Here is a 12215-nt window from a genome sequence, read left to right as displayed (position 1 = left end):
CGGCCACTCCGCTCGCTCAAGCACCTCAACCAAGTGAGAGCCATGTGGTCAGTCTCAATCATGAATGCCACTCCGTCGACATAATAGTCAAACTTTCGCAGAGCGAAAACAATCGCAAGACACTCCTTCTCTGTCACCGAGTAGTTCCTTTCCGCCGGCATCAACGAATGGGCCGCGAACGCAACCGGTCGGAGAATGCCTCCGTGCTCCTGAAGTGAAATTGCACCTAGACCCAGGTCGCTTGCGTCTGTTTGAATCACAAACTCCCTATTCAAGTCGGGCAACTGCAACTCTGCCGTGTCAGCGAGCACCTTTGTGAGGCCGCGCAGTGCCGCCTCCTGCTCTTGACCCCAAGTCCAACGCTCGTTTTTCCTCAAGAGCTTCGTTTCGTTAAAGGCGCTTGCACTGCCGCGCACTCTGGAATGAATTGGCGATAAAAGTTCACCAATGCCAGAAAGCATCTCAGTTCGCCGATATCTTTCGGCGAAGGGTAGCTAAGTATAGCCTCGAGCTTATCCTCACTCAGCAGAATGCAGCCGTTGTCCAACGTGAATCCAAACAGCATTATTCTGTTCGCAGCTATCCGAGCTTTACTCGGGTTCAACATGATACCCGCAGACCTCAGCCTGTCTAGGACGTCTCTCAAGTGGCGTAAGTGCTCGTCGAATATTTTCGAATAAACCACTATGTCGTCGAGATATGCGAGAGCATGTTGCCGCTTTGCCTCTCCTAGAACTCGGTCCATCAACCTCTGGTAAGTAGCGGGAGCTCCGACTAAGCCAAAAGACATTCTTTTGAACTGAAAGAGCCCGTGGTGACAAGTGAAAGCTGTTTTCTCTTTGTCACGCTCGTCCATTTCGACCTGAAAATATCCACGACTAGCATCGAGCATCGTAAAGTACTTCCCCCCGCCTAGGTTAAATACTAAAGAGGAAATGGAGGGTAGAGGGTATGCATCCTTCTTCGTAACCTCATTCAGCCTGCGGTAGTCTACACAAAGGTGATAAGCAGGGTTCGTACACAATATTTGGCTGGAAATTCAAGGACATTTCAAGGATTTCAAGGATGCAAAAAGGCAGAATTCAAGGAGTGTTAGCGTAATTTTATTTCCTCACATGACTTAGGAAAGGAGCCCTATTTTCGCATTAATTTCTCTTTCAAGAGCTGTTATCTCCGCTTCTTTTTCTTTGGCTGTTCGACGGAAACTCCGTCGCCTTTCGCCTTTCTGGTGGCTCTTCAAGGCAGATTCCCCCATCGTTGCAATGTCGACCGTCTTCTGACATAATGCGCACATTGCTCGATAAGGATCGCTTGGTTCCGGTCTCACCCAGTGACGATAGTCCGTATGTTGCAGCCACGAAGGCTGAAACTTGCACTTCCCGCCTGGCATCTTGTCAAAGTAAACACACAACGCAAACGCGAACTTCACTGAAATGGCGCGCACGAGGCCGACAAACGGCCCGACTATAGTACCTAAAAGACACATACTAGTGTGCCGGGAGCGGGTGTCGCGGTAGCACCGAGTGTGATGCCTGCCGCCGCCGGCCGCTTGGTGCGCTGCACTTCGAGACTGTGCCGGACCATGCTGAGACATGGGCAGACTTCAGGCAAGACACGACGCGAGTCTCCCCATTTGCCCGGCGATCTGCGTCTTATGTTCCTGTCCCAATCCGCAATACGTTCGGGGTCTGCGGAAGCGCTGGGTAATGAGATGAGCCGTTTCTTTCCGCGTCTCTGGGAAATCGCGGTTTCGCGACCTGTTCAAAGTTTCTTTAGACAGACGAGTGCACACATAGATGCAAAAAACCCACTCACAATAAGAAAAGACTGCAACGAAAGCGGCAGCAAGGCGAGAAATGAACTAAGCATTGCAATCGACGCGTAGCAATCAACGCATCGCAAACGAACGTGAGTCGAACACCGCAGGATTTAGCATGATGCCGACAGGCATCGCCGTCTGGTGGCCCGCGGCGGCAGGCATCACTGCCCGCGCCACCGTCCCGCGTTGGACACTCTCGGTGGACGGCACACTAGAGTATATTCTAGGTACTATACGCAAGCCGAGCGAGCGATATGTCTCGCATTGGATTGGATTGGATTTCCAATGCATATTAGTTGCCAGACGACGTAGGGGCTGCGAGATTTAAAACCGAAACTTCCTGATGTTGCCCTTTAGTCAACACAGCTTGTTTTCATGGGCATTCGTAAGCGAAAGGGCCTTAAATATCAGCATGACTTGCGGAGGTACATCGTTGATTTCCTCTAGCGGAACAAATCCCACGGGATTTTCAAGGATTACAAGGAGCCCACGGGTATTCAAGTAGTTTCAAGGGCCCTTGAACTTATACTGTCAATATCAAGGATATTCAAGGATTTCAAGGGGCTGTGCGAACCCTGGATAAGTATCGTCCTTCTTCGGGACTAGAACTACCGGGAAGCCCCATGGGCTGTTCGACCTTTCCACAAGGCCCCTGTTGATGAGTTCGCCTAAGGCGCTGTCAAGTGCTTTCCGTTTAGTCAAGCTTATCGGCCAAGGATTACATTTCCAAGGCGCAGCGTCACCCATGTCTATCCTGTGCCTGACTAACGCAGTGCGGCCCGGACAGTCCGTGAAAATCGCGTTGTATTCTACAACAGCGATGACAGTTGTGCCCTTTCTCTCGCCGGCAGGCTGTTGACCTCTGACAAAAGTGGGTGCGCTGCCCCTTGCAACACCGTGGCACAATGTTGTGCCACCGTCTCTCCGTCAGTTTCATCGCCTTCACCGATTACTGTTTGTTCGCTCGGCTGTGGCTGGATGTAGCCCGCTCGCGCCGCGCCCGGAGACTGGCGTGTCTCCGCAGGCACGGGCGCTTTTGCGAAACGCTTCAAAGCACCCATTCCGTTCTCTTGGTAACCTCCGCTGGCAATGTCTATCAAAATACGCGACTTGGCGAGAAAGTCTCGACCTAAAATAACAGGCACTGACAGACCGGGAAGATGTACGAGGCGTTGTCGCCTGACGCGTCTCTCCCAACGGATAACTAGCCTAGCTGCACTGCTCGATTGTGCTGTGCCAGAAGCAAGGTGGAAAGTGGTGTCACTATCTCTTAAAGGGCCCCTAAACCACCCAGAGGTCGAAATTTAGTTGTAGTGTTGCACTTGTGCACGAGTCTACAACGAACACGTAGCCGCGAGAATTTTTCGAAATGGTGCCGTAATAGCGGAGTTACAGCGCGTTTGATGATCGAAAAATGGCCCTCCCTCGTTTCGCTCTTTCCTTCGCTACTCTCCTCGTCGGCTGGTCTCCCCTCCTCGCCGAGTGCTGCTCGAAATGTCATGTGACACGTCATCGCCAACGCGCTTCTCAGAACGCTGCCTACTTCCGGTTAAGGCACGTCCACGCTAGCCATGACTAGCCATGATGCTAGCAGCACATATACGGACGACGAACCGGCCTCCAGTCTGCCGTGCGAGAGGTGTCCAAATTAGACGGCAGTTCGGCTGGCGCCCCGCCCGCTGCACGATCAACAGGCCAATCGACGACCGTGAAGCTGCGCGCAGCTGAGTGCACGGCTACCGACGGGAGACGACCGGCTCGGCTGTGCTCGCATCGCAGCCGACGGCGCCGCTAATATCAGCGGATATTTCTTCTTTGTGTACAATTATTGTGAAGAGCGATAACAACGATTAGAAAATATTGCGGCTTGTGAGCTTCGGTAATTCATTTCGAAGCGCTTTAGATTTGAAGGGAACCGGAAAAGGCCTAGCGACGATATCGGCGCCGTCGAGCGATCAGCGGCGGTGAGGCTGCAGTCCAAATGAGTCCCAGTCTCATCCTCTCTACGTACGGCAAGGAAATCTTGCCGCTCGCGAGCAAAACCGCTGTCGATCGGCGGCCCACGAATGGCAAACGGCGTGCGGCGAGTTAGCGTGCCGGTAACGTGGACATAGACTCGGCGCTTCTCGACTACCCGCTGTTGCTGCGGTGCCGCCGCGTGTTATGCGAAGCGTGCCGCTATAGACCCAGTGTTGCGCGCATGTCTGGAAAGGCCACCACTGTTCGCACAGTTAATCAGATTGCTAAGCATGACTGCGTTGGAACACGAGCGATTTGGCACTTGCGTTGCGGGCTGAAATTACCGATGCGCAAGCGCGCACAAGCGAGCAACATGGCGAGGACGAGCAGGGAGCGCGTGTACCTGCTAGCAGACAAACCGGAAGTCGTAAGTTCTTGTTCGACCAATGGACATCGTTTCCACCATTGACATCACCAGATTCCCCCTGCTGACATCATGACGACCGCTGGGGTTACCGGAAAGGCGAGGGGAGGAGGACAGCATTGTTTTTTTGATTTTGTGGCGCTCCTGCGGCGCGTAGCGCTGCAGCGTTTAGCATCGTTGATCGTGACGGCATGCTGAACTCGATGCGCCTGTTTACTTGAAATGTTCAAAATATATCTGAGGTGGTTTAGGGGCCCTTTAAGCGGATATTGTTGTCGCGGAGATGACGCAACACCTCATCACCAAATAAAGAAGCGCTTGCCCCAGTATCCAATAATGCGGCAAACTTCTTTCGGGCTATCGTTAGTTCAATGAAAGGCGCCTGCGAGCCCGCAACATCTCCTGCGCGACAAGCCAAAGGCGCAAGTAAATCTAAATCACCGATTGTGTTCGAGATCGCCGCCCGGGACCCAAGGTGGATCCACCGGCGGCCTCGCCCGTTTCCCGAACCACGTACTCGACCTCGGCCCGGCGTGCTTGCGCAGTCACAGGCGATGTGCCCCAGTCCGCCGCACTGGTAGCAACAGCCACCAAAGCCTCGGTGGCGTGGGCGCCGGTCGCTCCAATCCGGCGGGCCGTAGCTTCCACGCTCGGCATGTGCCGCTCCTCCGGTCTCACATTAGCCGCAAGTTCCTGCCATGGCGCACTGCGTGCCGCGTTATTCTGTGCTGTTTTCAGCGCATAGGCGTACGGGTCCAAAGCGCGGTCTGATAATTCCCAGCCACGCTGGACCTGCTCGTCGGCGAAGGATGCCGGCGCGTCGCCCCTAGGGGAATGTGAAGCGATCCCGCCGCCGTTCCACGCGCAGCGAGGCTCGAGTGACAGCGCGGCGTGTGGAGGTGCACGGTATGCTCGTGCTGCGAGGATGTCCCCTTGGATGCGCTTTGCTTCGGCGGCAAGCTCGTCTAGGTCTTTGAAACTACATCCCCTGAAGTAGGCCGCAGAAGTCGGGTGCGCTTGCCATGTGACGCGCTCAACTTTCTCGGCGTCAGTGCCGAGATGGCTCGCGAGATGATAAAGTTCATCCATCGCTCGAACATACTCCAGCAGGGACTCGTCCGGATGCTCGGTACGCAACTCCAACTCTCTCCTCAAACGCCACTCGTAGTTGGCCGGAAGAAATTCCTCACGGAAGTTCGCGCGGAACTCTTCTACTGTGCGGGCTTTGTGTCCGGGCAGTCGGAACTAACGAGCCGCCTACACAGTCAGTGACGCAGGGAGCACGCGCGCGAGAAGTTCGGCGTCTGAAAGCCCTGTTGCTTGCTGATAATACTGCAGACGGTCGAGGTACTCGTTTGTACTAGTGCGATCGTGGTACCCACTACAGGTAGGCATGTCTACTTTAATTCGTGGTCGCTCGCTCTGCGGCGAGGCCTGCATTGTGTTCTCCAGGCGCCGGCTAAGCTCTGCATGACTTACAGCGCATTCTGCAGCATTATTTTGCTCGACAGAATACTACCGCCCGGAGATTCAGACGCATCCGCAGCTTGCGTCAAACTATTTAGAAGCATATATGCCTCTGTGTCCGCGGGGCGCAGTGGCGAGGCGCTCGGCGTGTTACGCCTACTTTCAGGCCTTAACCCTGCCAACGTGGCATTTCCGCGATCCTGACTGTTCCGTGTGAAACACTCAAAATTATAGCTACCGGCTTGTTCGGAAGCTGCCGCCGCGTTGCCATTAGGTCTCTGATTTTGTGCCGCTACATCCGATAACATGAACAAATCTGGAAAGTCAGACAAGCCCGTCGTCATTGTTTGCTGTAACTACAGTAGTCCCAGCTCCAAAAAAAAAAAAAAAAACAGAAAACGAAGACTCGCTGTGTTGCCAAATTCGAACCACGTTGGTAGCACCAAATGTGGGGGTCTTCCCCAACCTGTAGCGCGTATAATCGCAGCTGCGTAGGGTTCGGGCGAATAAGGCAACAAGTGAGTCAACTCAACGTTCATTGCTGCAGGCAATAAAACACACTTGCAGAGGGAAGTCCGCTCTGTATAATAAGTATTAAATAGGCTTGCCTCTTTGGTGTAGAAGTCACACAAGTGAGGTCACTCACGGGTTGCAGCGGGTATATCCGTATGGGCAGGTCAGGTGTAGCGAGGTCAGAGAGACCCGGGGGTCTCTCGGTCGCGCTCTTTTATACCTCTTTACCTTTTCGCGAGGGGAATGTCCTCCTCGCCCATCGGATACTTTCCCTTTTCCCGTGCGGATACGCGTGTCGTGAGAGGCGAGCGAGAACTGGAAGAGGGCAAAGTGCATCTCTCCCGTGTCCGCCCGGCACCCGCCGCGTGCGCAACGTAGCGCCCGCGGGAGAAGGTGGCGGCGTGTGCTCCCCACATGTTACAAGATGGGAATCCAATGTAGAACACACTGTTGAACTGCAGTACAACTTTAAAGCATGGTCACCACTGCAGGAATTGCCGTATCACCTTCAAAGCCCTCCAATTTTGTTTCCGAGATGCTTAACTTATTATTGAATTTATTGCGTCATCATTTATGCAGGTTACAAGAGGCTTGGTATGAGCTGGCCATCACTGAGAGAAGGCCTACTCCACTGCAACGCTCAACAGTAAACTTCATCAATTGCCTCTTTAAGGGCTGAACTTGCAGAGGGAGGCCAAATGGTTTTCGAAAACGGTCAACTTAGCACCGGAACAATGCATCCTTATTGCAGAACTTTGAAAGTCATGCATAAATACAATACTTGGTGCTCCTGATTATGTTCCTATTCAATAGACACTGTAATTGTAGCATAAAAGGAAAGCTTATAACATCTGTGATAGGGTGCACTTTGAGGACGAGGGAGGATTCGAGATAAGGCATACAGATAAACATACAGCAGCGCTTTAGCAACTAATGTTTATTGAAACTTCCTGTGTTCATATATGTATATATTAATCACATCATAATAAATCTTGCGATTATTAAAAAACAGGCCTCTCGGTTCCATTTCTTCTCGTTCACACATATATATTGTTACGAAGGTGTGGGTTTATTTACAGGTGATGATAGATGAAAGCACATGAAGGGAGCAGCCGAAGGCGAAAACCAGTCCGGTACGATCTACCGCTCAATTCAAGTGTGCGCTCCACACCACCTCTTTGTCTTCTTCTAACCTCCGCGCGTAGCCACGACAATATATATACAGGGTGTCCCACATAACTTTAGCCAAACTTTAAAAATATGCAAATGCCACCTTGCTCAACAGAACCAAGGTAATGCTGTTTGCGGTCGCTTAGAGATACTAAGAATATTTTTTGCATTCCGCCTAATTAGATAATTAGTCATATTTATTTAATCAACTTCTCAATTATTATAATTAGATGAAAAGTGTCAATGAGAAAATTGTAGAGCACTATGAAAAACTCCCGATACAGCTTTCTGTTGCTCAATGCATGGAACATAAAGTGTTTTTCGGAGCGTGAAAGATGCCCGCGAATACATGCAAAGTGCCTCAAGCGGCCAGTCGCACGGCAATTCGTGGGCTTCTTTCACGCTCGTAAAAACACTTTTATCTGTACACACCCTGTACACACCACACCCTGTATATATCATCCTACACATATGTACACATCATCCTACAGCCATCTAACGAGCCCTATCTATCTTACTGACAAATCTAGAAGCAGATTCACTTGGCCCCTTCGCCGATTACGGCTTTCACCTCTTACAATTTCACGCGTACATTTATCTTTGTAGTAGCTGGTTATGCGGCAGTTATGTTGACAGTTGCGCATCTTTGTAACATGCAACTTTTTGTTGGTGCTCTCTTTTACACAGTCTGGCCGATATGGTTACCACCATGTGACAGTGGTACACAGTAAAACACTGCACGGGCTCGGGCTTACCCAAAAGCCCGGGCCCGGCCCGGCCCACGGGCCGGGCCGGGCAGGGTAGAGCAGTTTTTTCACCGGCTCGGGTACGGCGTGTGCTTTTTGACGCGGGCCCGGGCCGGGATCGGGCTTTCTGCGAGTTATTCTCGGGCTTCTCAACTCTGAAAAACATGTATTTTTCGGTCTCGGGTCGGGTTCGGGCCGGTTTCGAGCCGGGCTCGGGCTTAATGTAAAGGGGTGGTGGGCCGGGCCGGGCGGGTAACGTAGATTATTTCCGGGCCCGGGCCGGGCCCGGGTCTCGCCATAAAAGTTTTGATCAGGCTCGGGCGGGCCGCCCAATGTAAAAACGGGCCCTGGCCGGGCCCGGGCCGCAAAAATCGGCCCGTGCAGTGCTCTAGTACACAGTAGACCACTCCTTCTGCGCAGGGCATGGAACGGTTCTGGTGCTTCTTTTGGCAATCGCTTGGCTTTTTATAGTCGGGGTCAGTTAGTCAATACAGACTGTTTAGACTCTCAGGTGTCGAAAAATTCACCTTCACACCGACCCGACTGGCCACCTTCTCCAGCCAATACATGCATACCTCTTACATGCATACGGAATGAGACATGAATTAGAAAATCTTGAAATGTTCGGAATCACTCACCCACACAGCAGAGCAGCACATTCCTCAAGGACCGTGCACATCTGCATTTTTGCCAGAAGCTGGTTGAGTTGCAGGGTCGAGCCAAGCTGGGTCATTGCAGAGAACCGACTGCTCAGCAGCTCCCTGCAGGGTAGGAACCTCAGCATCGTTGCTTTTGCATTAACTGTTATTATTGCACAAAGGCTGTAAAAAATGTTTCCTAAACAATGTGAACAACTCTTGTTCTGGTCCATGAAAATTAACCTCAATGCCGCAGGGGCCCTTCAGGCATTGAGAGGAGAAAAAAGTGAGGTTAGAAAATAGAATGCAACAGCAGCAACAGCCAACTGACAACCATGACAGGAATGATGTCATCCAGTTATTTACAAACAAGATTCGAAACAGCACTATTAATGCCAGCAATGACGTCGGGAAAATAATACATTGTAAAAGATGGCCCTCCCGCAGCTGCTATCAGATACAACTCCGTAATACAAGGTAAAGTTGACTTAGGAACCGGCCTGCCTTCAGTTCCAAGTGTCCTCATCTCTCGTGCTCTCCTTCCTCTTCGTTCCTTGATCTAGCCCGGAACGTGTAATAAAACATTCCCAGCCATGCAAATAAGTTAGGCACTCAGTTCTAGTGGATAAAGTTTCTTTATCACCTTGATTGTAAGAAGACCTTCTTGAAACGGTCTTGCAGGAATGTATGTGACCATCGGAACTTCAGTAGACATCTAGGACCTTTGCAAGCTTCTACACTTGGTGTGGTGCATTGTTGGCATGCACGAGCATGACATCCCCTTCTTTCAGTGCTGTGGTTGATCTCGTATCGGCAAAGTGAGCAGATCGTAGTTGGAGCAGGTATTCTCTTTGCCACCAGTCGCAAAAGGCTATTATCAAGAGTTTTATGTAGGCGCAGAAGTCCTAGTAGAAGTACGGCTGGTGTTAACGTGCAAGATTCTCCAACATCTGTTTCAATGAAAATCAAAGGCCTGGAGTCTATGACTGCTTCAACTTCAGAAAACACAGTCGTGACTTCTTCCCAGTTCAGACGAGCTTCTCTGAGTGGAACTTTCACTGAATGCACAAGGTGCTCCCACCATTCATCTCACCAAGAACAGTTGGGCGCAATAAAATTCCATAAAATTCTGTTGGTGCTCAGGTGTCCAGTGACTTACTCCAGGGTTCATACAGGTTTCCAAGGCATAAATTCAAGGATATTCAAGGACTTTCCAGGACCTGGCACAGGTTTTTCAAGGACTCAAAATGGCATCCAAAGTAGGATTTCTATACTCTAACATTTCGAAAAATGACTAGTTTTATTGCACTTACAATAAATAAATGTATGCCACGATTATAATAAAAATGTCTAGCCTTGACAACTTCTCAAGATCACAACACACAATGAAAGCTTACAACAGTGGCTGAAATTTCACCAGTATAGGCTGGGTAAAGTTCACCAAAAGTATTCAAAACATTCAGCATAGGGTTCTTGCACTAAAATAAAAAGAAATAAATGTATATCCCAATGATGTTCATAATGTCTAGCCTTGATCACTTTGCAAGTTCACAACAATACCGAAAAAAAGTTCACAAAACACAATGAATGCTCCCAACAGCTACTCTGACTTCTCCAGTATTAACTATGCAAGTTTACCGAACATTTCCAAACCATTCAGTGTAGTCTTGCGACACGTCCATTATATTATAACAAATAGATGTATATTGTGGGGATTGAGGGTTGCGCCGGCGTCATTGCGTGGGCTAACACCTGGTCTGCCGTCCCCCGGTTTTCCCCGTCCTCCGCGTAACCGGTTCCCGCGGTGGCGCTGCGCACGCGGCGGTTGCGCTGAGGGCGGGGCGCTGACGTCACGAGGCGGCCGGTTTTTCGGCTGCTAGCGGCGGAGCGTGCCTCGGGACTTCTCTCCGGGACCAGCGCACCGTGCGTTCATGCTTTCCTCTCGTCCGCCGACACCTTTGTGACTAGGACTGGAGCTCGCGCACGGTGCCTTTGCCCATGCGGGGAGCGCGTACTTTGTGCTGATCCTTTCCCGACACTAAGCCGACGAGCGGTGCCTTTAGTGCTCGCGCGACGTCATACCCCGCCGAGCCGCACTTCCTGAAAGCCTAAGCCGGAGGATATTGCCCGTGCTCTCGCGAGTTGACCCATTGGTTATCGCCAGAGCAAGTAGCATAGCCGCCGGGACTTTTCCTAGCGGCGTGTCCCAGCTTGAGCCTGTGCTCTCGCCGCGACGTGCTATAGGCGCCTGTTATTGTATTTTCGCCCTGGTGCGGGACCCATTGGCTCCCTTCCGTGCGGGAATTTGTGCAGTGCTGGTGCCAACGGTTTCAGTAAACGGTTTCCGTCAACTCAGGGCTTTACTGTGTTTTTGCGTGCGTCGCTCGGTAGCCCCAAGTAGCCTCTGAGCTCGCGCGCGAGCGGTGCTGGAGGTGACGGCTGACGCGGCCCTGTGGCTCGCTAAGCTCGAACCCGCGGTGGTTGGTCTCCTGTGAGACACCAAGAACCCACACTGGCGCCCAACGTGGATTCAAAGACTCATTAAGCCTTTGTCTGTGCTTAGCCGAGTTAATACGCCTTAGCGAATTGGACTCGCCGCGTTATGTCTGCTAGGCGTAGTGACCTTTCTCCTTTGTTAGTGCTAGCAGACGCCGCATTGCTCGAGAAAGGGGCCAGGGCCCCCCTTGAGCAGCGCACCCCTGCACCCTCGCTTGTAACGACCCCCTGTGGGGACGGCAACGCGAGGCGCTACGTACCAGCTCCCTTTGGAGCAGTAGCTTTGTTTGAAAATGGGGCCAGAGCCCTCTCCGAACAGTGCACACGGGCACATTCGTCTGCCACGGCTCCCTTTGGAATGCCAAGCAGTGCGATGTCGCAGCGCTCCCGATCATTGACTCCTTCGGGAGTAAACGGAGCGCCGCGCGGAAACGGGGCCTTAGCCCTCTCCGACTTTTGCCCGTTTGCTGCTTCTCAATTGAACAGCCAAAATCAGTGGTATGCCGCGGCCCCCTGTGGGGATCCTTCAATCACGGCGACCACGAATTCCGCTCATATGTCTCCCTTTGGAGTACATTCGGTGGCGCCCAGTGGCACACCGATCGAGCACGCGCCTGTTTTGTCAACGCTGGCTGCAAGCGGCCTAAGCAATTCACGTATAGCTGCCTCAAGTGGTAGCTGTGAGCGACAGCAGGCGCACCCCGCTAGGAGCCCTTTTTGCTCTGGGGACGGCGGCGCGCCGGCCGGTATCCCTGTGGAAACCGCGCCACTGATCGAGCTGGACGTCAGTTCATCCTTGCTCGATCGCGCCGCTAACGCGCCAACGGCTCCCTTTGGAGCAGGCGCACAGACGCTGTTGCATAACGCCGCCGAAATGATCCAGGCGCTCTCTGGGGCAGTTAAAACGCTGTCGGCTGTTCCGAAATGCGCTCACCCCGCTGTACGGTTGGCAGTCCCGACCTACAGCGGATACGGTGACCTGC

The 12215-nt window shown here is 52.1% G+C and overlaps 1 protein-coding gene across 1 annotated transcript in view; it reads right to left on the bottom strand.

Moving 5' to 3' along the window:
* LOC119461848 (serine-protein kinase ATM) overlaps positions 1-12215 on the bottom strand; it is a 754892-nt gene that overhangs the window by 231485 nt on the left and 511192 nt on the right. The window contains exon 47 of the mRNA XM_037723219.2: positions 8737-8859. Within this exon, the coding sequence (XP_037579147.2) occupies positions 8737-8859 (123 nt within the window). The remainder of the gene's footprint in view (positions 1-8736; positions 8860-12215) is intronic.

The sequence above is a fragment of the Dermacentor silvarum genome, chromosome 8 (genome assembly GCF_013339745.2).
Source record: "Dermacentor silvarum isolate Dsil-2018 chromosome 8, BIME_Dsil_1.4, whole genome shotgun sequence".
NCBI lineage: Eukaryota > Metazoa > Arthropoda > Arachnida > Ixodida > Ixodidae > Dermacentor > Dermacentor silvarum.
This window is presented reverse-complemented; position numbering and strand designations above follow the sequence as displayed.